General features: G+C 40.4%; 1 protein-coding gene across 1 annotated transcript in view; it reads left to right on the top strand.

Moving 5' to 3' along the window:
• Window positions 1–2977: 2977 nt before the first annotated feature.
• Window positions 2978–18151, top strand: part of SVEP1 (sushi, von Willebrand factor type A, EGF and pentraxin domain containing 1) — a 225115-nt gene continuing 209941 nt past the window's right edge. Inside the window, exon 1 of the mRNA XM_011954605.1 lies at window positions 2978–4262. Coding sequence (XP_011809995.1) covers window positions 3732–4262 — 531 coding nt within the window. The 5' untranslated portion in view covers window positions 2978–3731. The remainder of the gene's footprint in view (window positions 4263–18151) is intronic.

The raw sequence follows: 18151 nt of genomic DNA, 5'->3' as shown, positions 1-18151 counted from the left end.
TCTTTGCCAGCACCACTCTCTGCTCTCTTTTTCCGTCCCTCTTCCATCTTTCCCCAAATGGACATTGCAACTTATCTGTTCACAGTATCTGCTTCAATGTAGAAAGATGGGTGCTGTGAAGTGAGGGTATAGCTGGTGTCCTCAACTAAAGCAGAGGTCCCAGTGAGTATACAGGATTGAGGTTCCATTCCTGATTGAACAAAATGTGGGACTCTGAATCACAGTTACGTGGTGAGAAGAATATAATGCATGCCTCTTGCCCTAGCCCACCAACACACTTTTTTTTTTTCCCCAGAAGTCTTTATTTCATGAGATGAAGTCAGGACAGGTTTTTTTGCACTTCAGGTCCATGTTGTCATTTCTATACCTTTAAGTTGCTTTTTCTTTTTCTTTCTTTCTTTCTTTTTTTTTTTTTGAGTCAGAGTTTCACTCTGTCACCCAGGCAGGAGTGCAGTAGTGCGATCTCGGCTCACTGCAACCACCACCTCCTGCGTTCAAGTGATCATCCTGTCTCAGCCTCCCGAGTAGCTGGAACTTCAGGCATGTGTCACCATGCCCAGCTATTTTTTTGTTGTTGTTGTATTTTTAGTAGAGACAGGGTTTCACCATGTTGGTCAGGCTTGTGTCGAACTCCTGACCTCAAATGATCCACCCGCCTCAGCCTCCCAAAGTGCTGGGATTATAAGTGTGAGCCACTGTGCTCAGCCTTTCTAATCTTAATTTTTAGTCTAACAAGTTTTTATCATCTTCTGCATCTATTACTGTGGTATAGGCCCAAGTTTCTCAACCTCACCACTATTGTCATTTGGGGCTAGATGATTCTTTGTTGTGGGGGCTGCTAGTGCATTGTAGGAGGTTTAGTTGCACCCCTTACCCCTATACACTAGATGCCAGTAGTACTGCCCCATCCGCCAAATGTCTCCAGACATTGCCTAAGATTCCTGGGAGTGAGACGTGCAAATCCCTCCTGCTGGGAACCACTGCTTTAGACTAGAAAGTGGAAGGGACTACAGAGCACTGGGGAGCAGTGGCAAGAGTTGGAGCAGCAGTCTTAATAACACTCAGGCAGGACTTCTCTGACTGATGTGTCCCCACTCTCTTACCATGAGGATGAGTAACATAGGCCCGACTGTTCATCCCATTGGAGGTACACAATGCCAGAGTGCTGTTCTTAGGTGTTCACCCTTAGAGCATGTGTCAGAATTATCCAGAGAGCTTTGAATGTGCCTAGACCTGTGGCAGACCTCTCAAAATACTATTAATTTGAGTTTGTGGGGTAAAAGTCTTTCTCAGGTTATAAATCTGAAGAAGAGACTAAATGTGGCATACAAAGAGAAGCCAAAGTGAGAGAAAAATTAAAGACCTATTGTTAATTCCCTTTTCCAAGCCTTTTTGAGACCAGCTCTACCCTCTGCCCTTTCCCTAGTTTAGTTATACGAACAAAGAAACCCCTTTTTGTTTAAATGAGGAGACATTGGATGCCACTTACTTGTAGCAAGAGTTCTAAAGCAATTGCATACCTCCTTGGTTTGTGCGGGGAACACAGGAGATGGCACACATTGCAGATGCTACGGTCCTTTGCACATAAAGGGCTTCATGATGCGTTTTAAATAACACAGAGTAGATGACATTTGGAAAACCATTCTCTTTTTTAAAAAAAAGTCCCAACTCAAATGAGATCTTACTCATTTCCCAGGAAGAATGAGCTTTTTCGCCTCCTTGCTCCTTCTTCTCTGCTTTTGCAATCATCCTACTGCTTTGTAATTGTTTGCAAATCTATGTTCTTTTCTAATGTTCTTTTAACTTCTGGAGGACTGGAACCCAGTCTTTTTCACCTTGAAATCCTCAGTATCTTACATGCTGGGACATAGTAGGTGGTCAATAAAGTACTGTTAGGAAAATAATTTGAAGAACATTCATGATTAAAGGTGGCAATAAGAGCAACCAGCCAGCATTTATTGAGTACGTCCTATGTTCCAAGCATTGTCCTAAGAATTTTACTTTTTTATGACTTAATCCTTATAACAGCCCTTAATATGTTACTGTTATTACTCCATTTTACAAATGAACAAACTGAGTCAAGGCTATACAACTAGTAAATGGCAGAGTCATGATTTCGCCCAGGAAAGCTGATGCCAGAGCCCTAACGGTATTAACCAATACATTGTGATGCTTGTCATTGAAAGTATTTTAAGTACAGATGGAGTTAAATCTTTCACTGTTAGAAACAGAGGAAACTGCGATCACTGAATTCCATCATGAAATAGATACTGATGCTGAGCCAAGGATTGGAAGTGACTCAGTTCAGGTGGTTTACATAACTGTAGGCTTATCTACACAGGATTCCTGACTCCTAGCTGGAATCTTTTAACCAAAGGTCCCACCCTCATGTAAAGTGCACCTTTTCTTTACCCGTGCGTTATCCCCTTTGGGGGTCCTGCTTTGGAAAAATCACCCCAGGTAGCAACTTGTTTCAAAGCAGATATATGCCAGGTATCATTCAAAGCCAGGTCGATCTTATCTGTTGAAATAAGAGCACATGACAGGGGTTTGGGGACCCCCTACTCATGCTTCAGATTTCAGCACAAACTTTCCGTCCTCAGAGAAGGTTTCTCCGGCCTCTCCAAGGTCAAGTCTGTCTACCTAAACTCTCCTTTATTTAGCATGGTCAGTTGTCATTACATATATTTTGTATGTTAATATCTGGTTAATGGTCACCTGACTTGTTACCCTTTAAGTTCCTTGAGGATAGAATCTGTGTCAATTTTTGTTCCTTATATTTACAGTGCCTCACATAGCTCCTGGCACACAATGGGCATTCAAAAAGTATTTGTTAATATCAGGAAAGAATGAATAAATGCACGACTGAAGCACCATGACAAATCATTCCTATGGAATGCATAAGGTTAGATGCAACCCCTTTATGGTATGATCTCAGGGGGCCCTTAAGGGTCTGCACGCTCACACACACCACTGATTAGAAATCCCCATCAGGAAAATTGCACAATCATCTATTTGGTGAGGGCTTTGGGACACTGAATGGGGGAAAAGAAACACAAAAGGTGAGCAAGCAGTTTTCAAAGGATGCTTTCAACTCCCTGGCCAGCCCGCGTCTATGTTTTCGTCTACAAAGTGTTTCCAATTACTGTGGCACTCTCGGTATCTGGATCCATCTCCAGTGAATTCCTCTGCAGCTCCTGCCAGACATATGGGATCAATCAGGGCTTCGGCGCTGGTGCGCTTGCTGCGGGAATGTTGACAGCCTGACAGACGCGGGGTTCTGGTGTCATGGAATCTCCGAGCCTTTGGCTTGATCCCGGGAGGAGAATGAGAGGGGGAGGAGGGAGATAGAGTCAGAGATATAGAAAGGAGACAGGAGCGGGGAGAGGGACAGAGGGAGAGAAGGAGGGAAGCGGGAGATTTTTCTTGACTGCCCCCTTTCCTTCAAACATTTTATAGGCTTCAGGGAGAGAGAGGAGGAGGAGAGAGGGAAGAAAAAAAGAGGACAGCGAGAGGGGTAGAGAGCGCGCGCCGTTCCCTCCGGAGTTTCCGAGCTGCTGAGGAGTCTGGATTGTGTCTGTCCCCAGTGTCAGATGAAAGGGCGCTGAGGCTCTTGGCTGCTGCCCCGCGCCCCGCTCCGCGCACGCCCCTCTGCGAGTCGGGCCGCAGGGCGCCTCTTCCCGCCCGAGCCGCCGCCTGCGCTCCGGGGCAGCCGCTCTGTCTCCAGCGCGATGTGGCCTCGCCTGGCCTTTTGTTGCTGGGGTCTGGCGCTCGTTTCGGGCTGGGCGACCTTTCAGCAGATGTCCCCGTCGCGCAATTTCAGCTTCCGCCTCTTCCCCGAGACCGCGCCGGGGGCCCCCGGGAGTCTCCCTGCGCCACCGGCTCCCGGCGACGAAGCGGCGGGGAGCAGAGTGGAGCGGCTGGGCCAGGCGTTCAGGCGACGCGTGCGGCGGCTGCGGGAGCTCAGCGAGCGCCTGGAGCTCGTCTTCCTGGTGGATGATTCGTCCAGCGTGGGCGAAGTCAACTTCCGCAGCGAGCTCATGTTCGTCCGCAAGCTGCTGTCCGACTTCCCCGTGGTGCCCACGGCCACGCGCGTGGCCATCGTGACCTTCTCGTCCAAGAACTACGTGGTGCCGCGCGTCGATTACATCTCCACCCGCCGCGCGCGCCAGCACAAGTGCGCGCTGCTCCTCCAAGAGATCCCTGCCATCTCCTACCGGGGTGGCGGCACCTACACCAAGGGCGCCTTCCAGCAAGCCTCGGTAAGGTGCCCGCCCCTCCCGGCCCCGGCCCTAGTCCCCGGGCCCTTCCCACTCACCGCTGCCTGCCCGTCTCTAACCCGGGGTTCAGTCCTGAGCAAGGCGTAACCTCCCCAAGTCAGGCGTCCCCATCCACAAAACCAGAGTCATAGCTACCCCCCTGTTATTATTGTGGGGGCTCCAATGGGATAACGGATTTTAAAACGCTTAGAGAGATGTCAGGCTCCTTAAATAGTCGGCTTTGAGGACCTGTTAGGAAGGGATCCTTGAGACGCTAATCACATTCACATTTGTAGGAGCAGAGGCATCCAAGCTGAAACAGGTGAGTATGGTTTACAAAGTGTTTCTAAAGGTAGGACACGGAGTGATCCGAGCGTAACCCCAATTCTTTTTAAAGTTATGTTATGCTTTCAATGTAAGATTCTTGCCCTTCCTATTTTTGCTCCAATCCTTTATTAGATTTTTAACATCTGGAAGAGGAAGTCAGTTTGGGATGTCGAACTTTTATAAAATGTGTCTGTTTTTCTGGTTACAAATTAATCCATATTCAGTGGGGAAAAAAGGAACATATAGAAATTCTAACACATAATAACAAATCAGTGTTTGTAGAATGAATTAAACAAAAAGGAGGAAAAGGGAAGAAAGAAAAACCTAAAATTTCATCATTTTAAAAAAAGCCACTGTTTGCAGGTTGTTGAACAGTTGCCCAGTATGTACATCCATTCATACTTTTAACCGAATTGGTATCTTGCTGTTTTGTGGCCTACATTTTTCATTTGTTATATCCTAATTAAAATGTTCTACATTCGCTGCATACTATTCCATTGCATGCAACAATCACCTATTGTTGGACACTTAGGATTTTTCCTTACTAAGTTATCGTGAACATAAATATTTGTGGACTCCTTTGTTTACATCTTTAGGAAAAATTTCTATAAGAGTTCCCGAACTAAAGGTTAGGAACATTTGTAACTTCTTGATACATATTGTCCATTTCTCCCTTGGAGGGTTGTATAAATTTATATTCTCATCAGCAGAGTATATCAGCAGTAAATTTGTCACATATTCGCCAATATCATATACTATTTTTTAGTATCTTTGTCAATTTAAGATGTGATAGAGGCATCATTTTAGCAAATACACATTTTTTCTTTTTGAGGATGAACATTTTCCAGTACATCTACTGGACAATTTGTATTTTGTCCTTTGATAATTATCATAGTTTTTGCCCATTTTGCCATTATAGTGCACATTGGCTTATTTTATTTCTTAATGATTTGCCAAAGCTCTTTATGTAGTGAGGCCAGTAATTCTTTTGTGTATATGCTGCAAATGTTTTTCCAGTTTACTGCCTTTTATTTTTGTTTATGGAAATGTTGTTAGATGAATGGTTTACATTTTTATACACTCAAATCTATCAAACATTTTCCTTAAGATCCTATATTCATAGTTTTAGAATAACTCTCTCATTTCCCAAATCAGAGAAATAGTTTTTCATGTAGCAACTTAATCCATCTGGAATTTATTTTTGTGTATGGTATGACAAAGAGGTCTAATTTAATTTTAAAAAATAAATAGTTAACCAGTTGTTCCAGCACTACTTGCTTAATAGCCTTTTCCAATTTAACTGAATGTCACGTTTTTCATGTGGTAAATGCTTATGGGTATTTGATCTCTTCCTGGCTTTCTATTTCCTCCCATTTTTTATGTCATTTGTATCATTGCCAAAATGATTTAACTATTGTAACTTTACAACATATTTAAATATCTGGTAGTGCAAATTCTCCTTTTTAAACATCTATTCTTTTTCTAGTTAATACCCACCTATTATTTAATATGAATTTTAAATTCATTTTTACATATTACCAACGAAGTCAGTAAGGATTTTGATTTCAATATAGAAAATATTGAATTAACTTGGGGATTATTTATATTTTATAGTAATAATTCTTCCATTTCAAAAGTGTAAGACCTTATATTTTCTCAAAGTCTTAGAATAGCCTTCTCATTTCCCAAATCAGAGAAATAGTTTTCTATTTAACAGTTTAATCCATCTGGAACTTACTTTTGTGCATAGTATGACAAAGATGTCTAATTTTATTTTTCAAATAAATTAGCAGTTGACCCAGCACTATTTGGTTCATATAATTTGCTTAATAGCATTTATGTGTATTCTTTATACATATACATTTATGCATAATCCTTAACAAAGTTGTAGATTTTTAGAAATTAAGTCCTGTATGTATTTTTCATACTTATATATAAATATATTCTGCTCAATATTACTGTCATGAATAGCATCTTTTAAAATTAAATTTCACACAACTTTTCTTGATGTATAGAAACTTTGATTTTTAAAAATATGCCTTCTATGTTTGGATTCTTGTTGAAGCCTCTTTGATTCCTTTTTTCTCTTTTTATATACATTTTATTTTGCTGATAATGTTTATTGTAGAAAATAAAATAATCAGGAAAACTATTTCCTGGAAATACACTGTCATAGTTTGGTACATAGCTTCCTTGACTTTATTCAGTTGTCTAGGTAACAGACATGTTTTCATGCATATATTATGCGTAAATTATGTTTACCCAGAAAAAAGGATTCAATTGTACATCCTCTTGTAATTTGACTTTGTATTCCCACCATATATTTCAGTCTTCTTTCCAAAATAAGGAACATATTTCTACTATCATTATTTTTCATGGTCATACAGTTTTCCACTGTAGAATGTGCTTTCATGTGTGTGTGTGTGTGTGTGTGTGTGTGTGTGTGTGTGTGTGTGAGAGAGAGAGAGAGAGAGAGAGAAAGAGAGAGACTACCTATTATTATATATTTAGGCTGTTACAAACATTGTATAACTAAATCTTTGCCCATATCTCTAATCATTTCCTTAATGCAAATTCTTGAAGTGCCATTATTGCACCAAAGAATATTCATGTTTTTTAAGGCATTTAATACATGGGTCAAGTTGCTCTGCAGAAAATGGTGCCAACCTGCCCTCCACATGCAGTGACAGTGTCAGGACCTGGGGTGCAGACCAACCAGTGCAGGCTAATATCATTTGAAGATTCCACCCCCAACCCCCCAACTTTCTAAGTGAGAAATGGAGTCCCATTTTAAATTGCATTTCCCTATTAGTGAGGCTGAACATTGAAAAAAGATGTTATTGTCCACATATAGCTCCTTTTTTCGAATACCCATTAAGATGTTTGAGGACTATTATCTAGTTTTTAACTGGGGATGGCTCTCTTTCTTATTGATTTGCAAATGCTCTTTAAATCTTAATGGTATTAACCCTGAGCTGTCAGTGACCCAAGTATGTGGCAAATATTTTTTCTCAGTGCTTTAATTTTGTTTAAGGTGATAGCAACAAATGTTTTGTTAGTCTGTTGGATCTATTTTTCTTTTCATTTGTGCTGTTTTCATTGTTTATGAAGGTTTAAAGACTTTTGCCTTTAAGAGATGAAATAGCTACCCTAAAAATGCTCTCTGTGTGTTGAAGCAGTCACACCATGCAGAATATAGTTTTGCAGCTCTTGTTTCCTGTTGGACCTGGTCTCCGCTCTAAATACTCATGAGGTCCTGATGGCTGGCCTTATTCCTAATGCCATGGTCTACTCCATCAAGGAAGAACCCTGCTGCATCAGGGAAAAACCTGCCAGGTACTAGCTCCTCTGTTTGGCTTGGCCAGACTTGCCCGGGGCCTCTGAGAATGTTGATCCAAAACAGTAAAATGGGTAATGAGTCCAGTACACAGTGCTCCCCTCAAGACCTACTCTGTCTTCAGCTTTCCCCTTCCAAGCACTACATCCTGTCTTGGAAAGTGAAATTGCCAACAAGGTTCCCAGTGCTGCTCTTCAGCCTGGATCCATTTGTAATCTAACAAGCAGGGATTTCTCAAAAGTTTGTATTAGCTGGTCTTCCCTTTGACTTCATTTTTATTTTTATTTTTTCTCATTTTGGTTGGGCTATGAGTAGGTACAAAAGAAGGTCAGCTGGCTCAGTCCCTGTCTAAACTGGAAGCTTAGGTGTCTTCATTGTAACTTTTCCAAGCCTCTGATGAGCATTCTTAGATATAATTAAAATATAAGATTTAGAGAAAATTGGTAGAAGACGACCAATGTTTAGAAATGGTGTTGGTTGAGGCTTGAATTTTTGCATAGGTATCAGGCAGAAGCATTTAGCGACCGAGTTAGTTTGAAAATGGTAAGCTGTCTTGTGTGGGTTTTGACCTGAAACTTTGTACATTTCATCATGGAAATGAGATCATTCGTCAGATTCCCGCATGTGTGCAGAATGGTAATATTATAACAGATTGTGACCTAGCCTTTGTGTGAAATTGAAAATCACAGGGATATTTTTGAGTTTATTAATTACTCCCTGGAAAAATTAGTTTTTCAAACCTTTTCTGTTTGAAACTGAATGCTCACACAACTGTGCACTGACACAATCACAGGCAAACACATAAACATGTATGGTGCGTAGGCACACCTTGCAAGCACACAGTTACCCCTCAGTCAGACATCTTATTCCTCTTATGGACAAACTGTGAGATGTAGAATTTTCTTTAACAACATGAAACTTGCTGTTATTTCTCAGCAGATGGGACTGACCAGACAAAAAGGATAACAGTGTTGCTTCACTTTTTAAATGATCATTATTTGGTGTCAGAATTGGACAACACGAGGGGTAGTATATGAATGGGTACTCACAATTATCACACCTGATTTGAATGGGTAAAATCCAGTATAGACATTTTCTCTTCAGACACTACCCCATAGCACTCTTCAAAGAGCACAAGGACAAAAGCAGTGAATTCTGTAATTAGTACACAATCAATAGCCTGGGGGAAAGTTTAGCACCTTGAACTTAATTACATGAAATCCTTTTACAGAATTCATAAAAAGCTCTTCAGCTGTTTGTTCCAGGGGAGTAATTACCTCATAACGACCTTCTTCTTGGTTTTTCTTCCTGCCATGTGTTTATAACTTATCTTTCCTAAAGCGAATATGTTTGGATTGGCCCCGCTGTGAATGCCAGGCTCTTCTTAATCCTACATATTTCACATCAAAATAAAACCAGAGCCCCTCATTTTCCACTTCACCTTTGCTAAATATCCATTAAACAAACATAGCATGAAGCTTCCTTTGGAAAAAAAAAAAATCTGCTTTCCTCATTGTTCCAGAATTCCAGAAATGTGATCCTCTGGTGGAGAATGTGCTGCCTCGCCAAACATCCAAGCTTTAGCTGGTCAGAGGACTGGGAATATATGGACGGAAGTGCTTCCTAGCTCAGGGAAAAGAGCTTCATCCATGATGTGTCCACACTGGTAGATATTCACACCTTTACCTAGAGAGTAATCTTCTCTCCCAGGCTTATGGGAAGAAAGTGTCTCCTTTTATGTTTTCTAACAAACCCTGCAGATCTGTGAGATGCCACTAGGGTTTGTTCATACAATAGGCTGATAATAGCCTTTGTATGTTTTGCAGTGGTCTCTCTGATGGCCCTAGTGCTGAAGCAATAAGGAAAGTTTGGGTTCTTCTTTTCTACAGGAAGGGGTGGGGGCACTTATGTAATCTGCAGTGGACTCAGTTGTTCCACACTCAGAGGATAGTTTTAACATCAAGAATCGCTCACTGTTGGAGCAGCTAAGTTCTTTATGCTGAAAAGATATATTTCCAAATGTATGTCTGGAAATGTTCTCTCTTTTGTGCTTCTAAGCTTTTGAACAATTCTCAAATCATCTCTAATATTACATAGGAATCTCTTTTTCAACCTTATCAGAATTTTAGAAGTATAAATGGAATGAAATGGAATGGAATGAATGAATATTGAATAAATAAATCCTCAGTACCTACAACAATTCCAGACCTCACATGTATTTCCCAGGCAAAAAAGTAGTACTCATTTTTTGTTTTTTGGGGTTTTTTTTTTTGAGAGAGAGAGAAGGTCTCCCTCTGTCACCCAGGCTGGAGTGCAGTGGTGCCATCTCGGCGTCACACCTGGCTAAATTTTGTATTTTTAGTAAAGATGGGGTTTTGCCATGTATTCCAAGCTGGTCTCAAACTTCTGGGCTCAAGTGATAAGCCCGCCTCGACCTCCCAAAGTGCTGGTATTACAGGTGTGCGTCTCTGTGCCTGGCCTAACATTTTTAATTTCAAGAGAGAGTGAATAATTCTTAAATGTCGAATTCAAATTTCTTCTTGATCTTGCATTATGCGTATTTTATTTATTAGTTTTGTTATTTCCTGCATATAGGACACTGGTATGTAATAAGAATGTGTACCTACTGCTACAGCTAAAGGCACTTATTATTATTGACTGCCAGTATTACATTCTGTTTGGTTGAAATACATCATGAAAATGCTTGGTCAAAGACTGTGAATGCTTAGACACGTGGAGAGAGCCAACTGCTTTGTCCTCCCTCACAGCTGTGGCCAAAGGGTAGGAAAATTCTCCACCAATGACCTAATGATACAAATGTGCATAGAGAGAATTTCTCTTAACAATGACCATCATTACACACAAATCACGTGGCTAAGTAATTGCCAAAGACAGTCTATCCAGTCTTCTGATTTATCACCTGGTCTTTTTGTAACCACTCTTTCTCTATATCTTACTATATTACATCTGGAGGTAGGTATCAAAAGCTAGGGATAAGTAGGGGATTCCATGTCCAGGGTTGCTAAACTGTTACACAAGACGTAAAGCCAAACAGTGTAACCCAGAGAACGTAAACCATGGCTGTAAAGTCATATTCATTCCAAGGGTGCATTTCACTTGGCATGTATGTGTGTGTGTGTGTGTGTGTGTGTGTGTGTGTGTGTGTCTAATTTAATCACACATTTTAAAATCAGGCGATAGCATGTTTTCAAAACTCTGGCTTTTTGGCTGACTCTTAGCAAATTGTAGCAATTCTGGGTGTGTATTCTTTCAGCTCATTGGAGTCCCCACCTTGGCACTTGGAGTTTCATTTTGTGGTCCTTGATTGCTATTTCATGGCCTGACATGGAACAATCAATGGCAGAGGTTGACGTGGTGTTAACCCCCTAAATGATATAAACTAGAATGAATGAAGTGGCTAGGAGTAACTTAGCTGGATCTAATAGAAAATCTGAGGTACCACTAGCTTAAACATGATGGACATTTATTTCTTTCTCAAATTAAGTCTTGAGTAGAAAATTCAGAGGGAAAATGACAGGTCTGAAAAGTCTTCTGGGATCCAGTTCCCTCTTTTCAGCTCTGCTCCATCATCTTCAGGTCACCTCATGGTCTCAGATGGCTACTGGAGCTCCTACCATCAGGGACTCATTCCAAATGCCAAGAAGGAGAAAAGGACAGAGACAGTCACAATCTTACGGAGACTCTGTGGCAGTCCGTGCAGTACTTCCACATAGATCTCATTGGGGAACACTTGGTTTCATGCTTACCCTTAGTTTTATGGAGCTTTATTGCTGAAAAAGAAGGAAAATGTGGATGCTAAGCTTGGCTAGGCATGGTGGCTCATGCCTATAATCCCAGCACTTTGGGAGGCTGAGGCAGGTGGATCGCCTGAGGTCAAGACCAGCCTGGCCAACATGGTGAAACCCCGTCTTTACTAAAACTGCAAAAATTAGCCAAGAGTGGTGGTGCACACCTGTAATCCCAGCTACCTGGGAGGCAGAAGCAGGAGAATCGCTCGAATCCAGGAGGCAGAGGTTGCAGTTAGCTGAGATTGCACCACTGTACTTCAGCCTGCACGACAGATGAAGACTGTCTACACACACACACACACACACATACGCACATGCAACAGAAACTTTGTATCTTAGTTTCCCAGAAGTCAGAAGCTTCTAAATAATATGAAATTCACTCACAAATAAAAGATGATACTGATAGAGACAGGGAAAATTGTGTACTACAAAATAAAATTAATACTTTAATGTTAATTTGATAAATACAAATGAACATTTCTCAGGAAGACATGGTTCTTCTTCAGCTTTTCTCTAGTAAGCTGCCAGGTGAAGGCATGTCTACATTGAAAGGAATTTCCTGTTATGGATTGTCTCTGCATTTCCCATAGATTTTAAAGACTGTTCTCTAAATCTCTCCAGGCCATATGAAGGCTGGATTTCCGGCATAGAATCAGAGTTCGCTTCCATACAGTAACCTGTTTCGGTTTAGAGGTCAGCTGTGGATAGGAAAAACTCTGGGAAAGTTGTTGTTTAGCACGAATGTTGTTACAATGCTTCGCTTGAAATGAATGATAGCACTCAGAAAATGTAATGTGAACCATCAGTAGATGCATTTTCCCTTATCCATCTATATGAAAAGATTTTTAAAGTATTCATCTTCTCCACTATATGTCTTTCTCATGGGGTCATTCAAGAAGTTAATAGTTTATTTCTGTAAAGGGTGAAGCAATAAAGATTTTTCAAGTTCAGAGCACATAGTTATTTCATAGATGCACTAAATGTGTAAGCTGTAAACTTGAAGATAGATTCTAATTACTACATCTATTGAAATAATGATAACTACCTTGTTTTATGTGAATAAATGTAATTTGAAATTAATTAAGGAAAAATTTAATTCCTACAGGATAAATAGAGAAAAAAATTTAAGGGAGTTCTTAGTAGGACTTATTACATAATTGAGTCATTTACTAAGAAAAAGTAATAACACCAAGTTAAGTATTTTTCCAGTTGTAAGCAGCTACCAGAGTATATAAAGTAGATTTTGAGGACATGAGTTTGATGAACTATTTTCTTAATTTCTCTGAAACAGTCCCAATAGCCTCAATCTTTTTTTATTTATTTATTTTTGAGACTGAGTTTCACTCTTGTTGCCCAGGCTGGAATGCAGTGGCGCAATCTTGGCTCACCACAACTCCACCTCCTGGGTTCAAGCGATCCTTCTGACTCAGCCTCCCAAGTAACTGGGATCACAGGCATGTACCACCACACTTGGCTAATTTTGTATTTTTAGTAGAGATGGGGTTTCTCCTTGTTGGTCAGGCTGGTCTCAAACTCCCGACCTCAGGTGATCTGCCCACCTCGGCCTCCCGAAGCCTCAATTTTTAAATTGCCCATCCTACAACACCAGCAGGTAGGATGTACCCATTGCTAATGCAAAGTGTGTTTGTTTGTTTTCTAATTTAATTTACTTTTTATTTTATTTTTTGAAACGGGGTCTCACTCTGTCTCCCAGGCTGGAGGGCAATGGCATGATCATGGCTCGCTCGCTGCAGCCTCAACCTCCTGGGGTACCCTCCCACCTCACCCTCCCAAGTAGCTGGGACTGCAGGGTCACAAATTATGCCTGGCTAATTTTTGTATTTTTTATAGTGACAGGGTTTTGTCGTGTTGCCCAGGCTGGTCTTGAACTCCTGGGCTCAAGCAATCCTCCCACCTCGGCCTCTCAAAGTGCTGGGATTATAGGCAGGAGCCATCACTCCTGGCCTGTCTTTCTAATTTCAAAGACAGTGTTTAAAATGTATATTTGTGTATGTACATGGTTAAAATACCAACACTTCTAATTTTATTAGATATAAACTCTTAAATTTTCACTAGTTCAACCCATAAACTTGAGCATTTGTAATCATCCTTATTTTCTTATATTTATCAGAGTAAGGGTCTCTTCCCTCAGCAAGGTAGAACTTTCACCAAGCATTTTCCCTTCTTTCTTATGCATTCGAGATCTTACTCTTCACAGGCCTTTTCCTCTGAAGATAGAGCATTCACGATTTGTCTACATATTTAAGAAACTGGCATCATATTTCCAGAGCAATATGGTAAATTGTCAGTATGTTTGCCATAAAAGTATAAATCCTAAAGCTAAATGTTTACCAATCAAGGAATTTCCCATGAGAAAATAATCTGAGACAAAGTTCCCTATAAAAGAATGTTCATCACACATTGTGTGCGTTTACCATGACTATATGAAACTCTCTATATAATGTAAGTTCAATTTCACAAACTATGTGCACTCGTAGAACCTGAGCAGGAGCCTTGACTTGCCCCTGTGCCTCCTTATGGAAGAAGAGGTGAGCTGGAGACACATCTGATGTCTCCATCTAGGCTCTGCCAGAAGCACAACCTAAGATGCGGATTCCAGTGTAAGTAGCTTATTGGGGAGTTGGTCCTGGTAAATATTGATGTGAGAGTGGGGAAATGAGACAAGGAAGGGAAGCCAGCCAACAGCACCATAGAACAGTAGTTGTTCTTAATTCCACTAGGGAACACTGGGAGCCAGTGTAGAATTCAGGCCTTAGAAGTATCACAACTTAAGGGTGATAGGTCTCAGGTATTTAGAGACTACCTCATGTCAGTCACTGCCGAGGGTTGCTCCCTGTAGGGCAATAATTCTCTGTCACTTTTCTGTCCACTGCAAGTAGGCAAAGTCATCTCCAGGCACCCAAGAAAGCCCTCAGGCAGAGATGCAGATGCTGGCAGGGGAAGGCTGGGAAGTCTGGGTGGACCATCAGCAGGGTCCTCTGGGGCAGCTCGAAAGGGAGGCTGAGGACCAGCCTGCACTATCAACTTTTGGCAAAGCAAGGGTATATGACATTTCCACAGGTGAAGAACTATGGAAAATAGCTCAGCTGAAATCACTTTATTGCCCACTAAGCAGAGAACTCCAGCAGTAAGAAATTAGTAGGTGCAGTACTGGAAGTGGCATCTGAGAAAATGTAGAGCATTCTTCAAAGAACTCACACATGGGCCAGCATTTGAGAGTCCACAAACACAGAAGGCACCAATGCCTTTTTCTTTATTTCCTTTCACATTTTCTCTTTCAATATTTCCTCTTTCTCCTGTTGTTTCGTGGGATGAGACCGAGTATCAAAATTTAGTAGGCAAAGGTGACTGAAGTCACAGCAGTATGGTTCTTGTGGGAATTTTTCAGAGTAATCTGTATTCACCAATTTGATATTTTCCCAAAATGTGGGGAAATACTGTAGGGAGACATTAGATAAGCAAATTACAGAGATGTATATACATGGCTTATAACTCCCTTGTTGCGTTTGTTGTCTTCCCTCTGCTTGCTTAGGACAAAGATCCCATCTTAGTTGACTTTGTACCTCCTACAAGACCTAGAAAATGATACTCATTAAAACTTTAGAATTCTTGAAAAGATATATCTTTAGTGCATTTCATTTCAGTATATCAAGCATTATATTGTGTTTTCCTGAATTTGTTTCTGTTGCAAATAACTGAAACAAAACAGTTATAACATCTCAAAGGACTATTCAGTGGATACTTGACTTTTGAAATGATAGGATAATTTTAGCAAATTCAGATCACTTTCCTGAGAGACCAATATAAAGTGTTTAGAAGTAGCTCAGGCAGATGTGGACTCCTACCTGTTTTTCCACAAAATGTGATCAAGGACATAAACTTTACAGCACCACTGGAGAGAGAAGCTCATCCAGTGAGTTCAGAGGGAATCTGCAGGCTCTGGGCTTTTAAATTCATGTCCCTTCTCCATACCACTGTCACAACTGCCCTTTAACCACTCCTGTAATGTTCTCCTCAGTATTGCACAGATTCAAATAGTTATTTTTCTGCTCTTCTGCCAAAAGCGTGACCACCTACTTTTTGGCTCAGGTGGCGTTGTGTAGTTATTGGTTATAGAGTCACAATTTTCCCTAATCCCGTGTCCTATCAGTAATAAACATGATTACTGGTTTTCATTCACTGTTCTGCATAAAATGATGGTTGCGTTGTAATTGGTTTATCTACTTGACAGATGTATTCTAGCAACATGTTCAAAGTTCCTTGGATGAATCATGGTATATAATAATGAATGATTAGTACTTGTCAGGCACCACTTTAAGCACTTTGCCCATATGAATTTATTAAATATTCACAATAGCAAGCTTTCTTACTTAGGTTGTTATCCTTTATTATTATTATTATTTTGGAGACAGGGTCTTGCTCTGTTGCCCAGGCTGGCATGCAGTGACACTATCACGGCTCACTATAGCTTTAACTTCAGGCTATAGTGAGGCTCACTATAGCCTAAGGTTCAGGTGATTCTTCCACATCAGCTTCCGGAATAGCTGGAACTAGAGGTGTGAGCCACCGCACCTGGCTAATTCTTTCTGTATTTTTTGTAGAGACGTGGTTTTGCCATGTTGCCCAGGCTGGTCTCAAACTCCTGGCTCAAGCAATCTACCTGCCTCAGCCTCCCAAAGTGCTAGGATTACAAGTGTCAGCCATCAGACCTGGCTAGTTAGGTTGTTATTATTATTACCAAAATGCAGATGAAGAAATTGAACCATAGAGAATGTAATTCTCTATGTAATTACATTCTCTATGTAATTATGAACTGGTTAAGTTGAGGAACTGGGGTTCAAATCCAGATAGTCTGGGCCAAAGTCTAAATTCTTAACCACCATGCAAAACTACCTCTATGTCATGCTGTCAAAAGATCTAGTAGATGCAGGACACACTGATACGTACTAACCAATGAAGTTTCCATTGCAAAGTCAGGAGGCAGAGAGGGCAGCCGTGAAAGGGACTTGGGAATGCTTATGACCAAGCGGAAGGCAGGCTGGAGCAGATAAAGGTCTAACAGAAGGGGATGTTTGGAGATTGTCATTTGAATGGGCACTCTCTAAATTGCCTGATAATCCCAGCTTACCACCCTTATCTCACACCCACTTCATCCTCTCTCAGATGCCATTCTTACATGATATAATCATATCAGCTAGCATCTCCCACCTCACATACTTTAACAGATTATTTCTACCAGTCCTTGCAGAGACCAAGCCACTGAGGCAGTAGGAGATCATATCTTTTAGCTGCAAGATATCTGCCTCTGTCCTTTTTGTTTATATAGCTTTCTGAAGTCTTAGGTTCCTTTAATCCAAGGTCAGCACTTCACCTCACACCCTTTATTGAAATAAAATGTAACCCAAGCAAAAATCAAATTTTCTTGTAGTCCTAAATGACCTTAAGTATTACTCTCAATCATTCAGCCTACACTTAAGTTTGTAAATGTATATGCCAAACCTTAGTACAAGACTTGGTCTTCCAGCTAGATTCAATTTATCCTAATCTGAGGTACTCAGCATTCCCCTGCAGCATAACATCCCTATTCTTTTCATACACTACCCATTTCACAAAAGAAAAACCCAACTCCTTTTGACTATTTTAGTACTTTCTTCAGGTAAAAAACAAAACAAAACAAAACCCCAAAACCTTGCTGTAGCAATTAGCTCCATGATCATCAATGCTTACTAAAATCTTTCTTCAAATATGGTGGGTAATAAATTAGATTCATTTATATATTCAGTGCATATTTAAAGAACACTGTCCCCGTTGTAAGAAGAAGCACATAACTGAATTGTAAGGATTGTTTAATCCACCAGAGACTATATTTTATTCAGAATGATTTTAAAAATCAACACATTTGAAAGATAATGTATATAAATATGACTACTGTCATTGATTGATCATTTAAATATAGATAATTAATCTAATCTATGAATAAAAGTCAACCTCAAATCATTTGGGGTTTAATTTCAGTTTTTTAAAGATAAGAAACAGAATATTTTGCTCCATCCTGGTTTATTTATGTGGTCATGTGGTCAATCATACAAACAAATTAAAAAAATGAAACTTGCAAATGTCGTTTATTTGGAATGCTAATAAATGTCACAAATTAAATGTTTTTTAATGAATTTAAGATAACTATAACAAAGAAAGTACACAGTAAGTTCATGAACTTAAAAAGTCTCCCTTCAACCTCCACTCATTTGCATCCCCCTTGTGTCAGATTTGATTTGAAATATATTTGGCTTTTTGAAGCATTCCAGAGTTGGCTTGTTGCTGAAGCCTAAGTATTTGCAAGATAATGGTTAGATTTTCCATGTCTTTCATGTGTTCTAAATTCCTGCTAAACTTTTTGT

Source organism: Colobus angolensis, unplaced genomic scaffold (assembly GCF_000951035.1).
Source record: "Colobus angolensis palliatus isolate OR3802 unplaced genomic scaffold, Cang.pa_1.0 Scaffold386, whole genome shotgun sequence".
Lineage (NCBI taxonomy): Eukaryota > Metazoa > Chordata > Mammalia > Primates > Cercopithecidae > Colobus > Colobus angolensis.
Note: the sequence above shows the minus strand (reverse complement) of the source record. Positions and strands in the feature narration are given on the sequence as shown.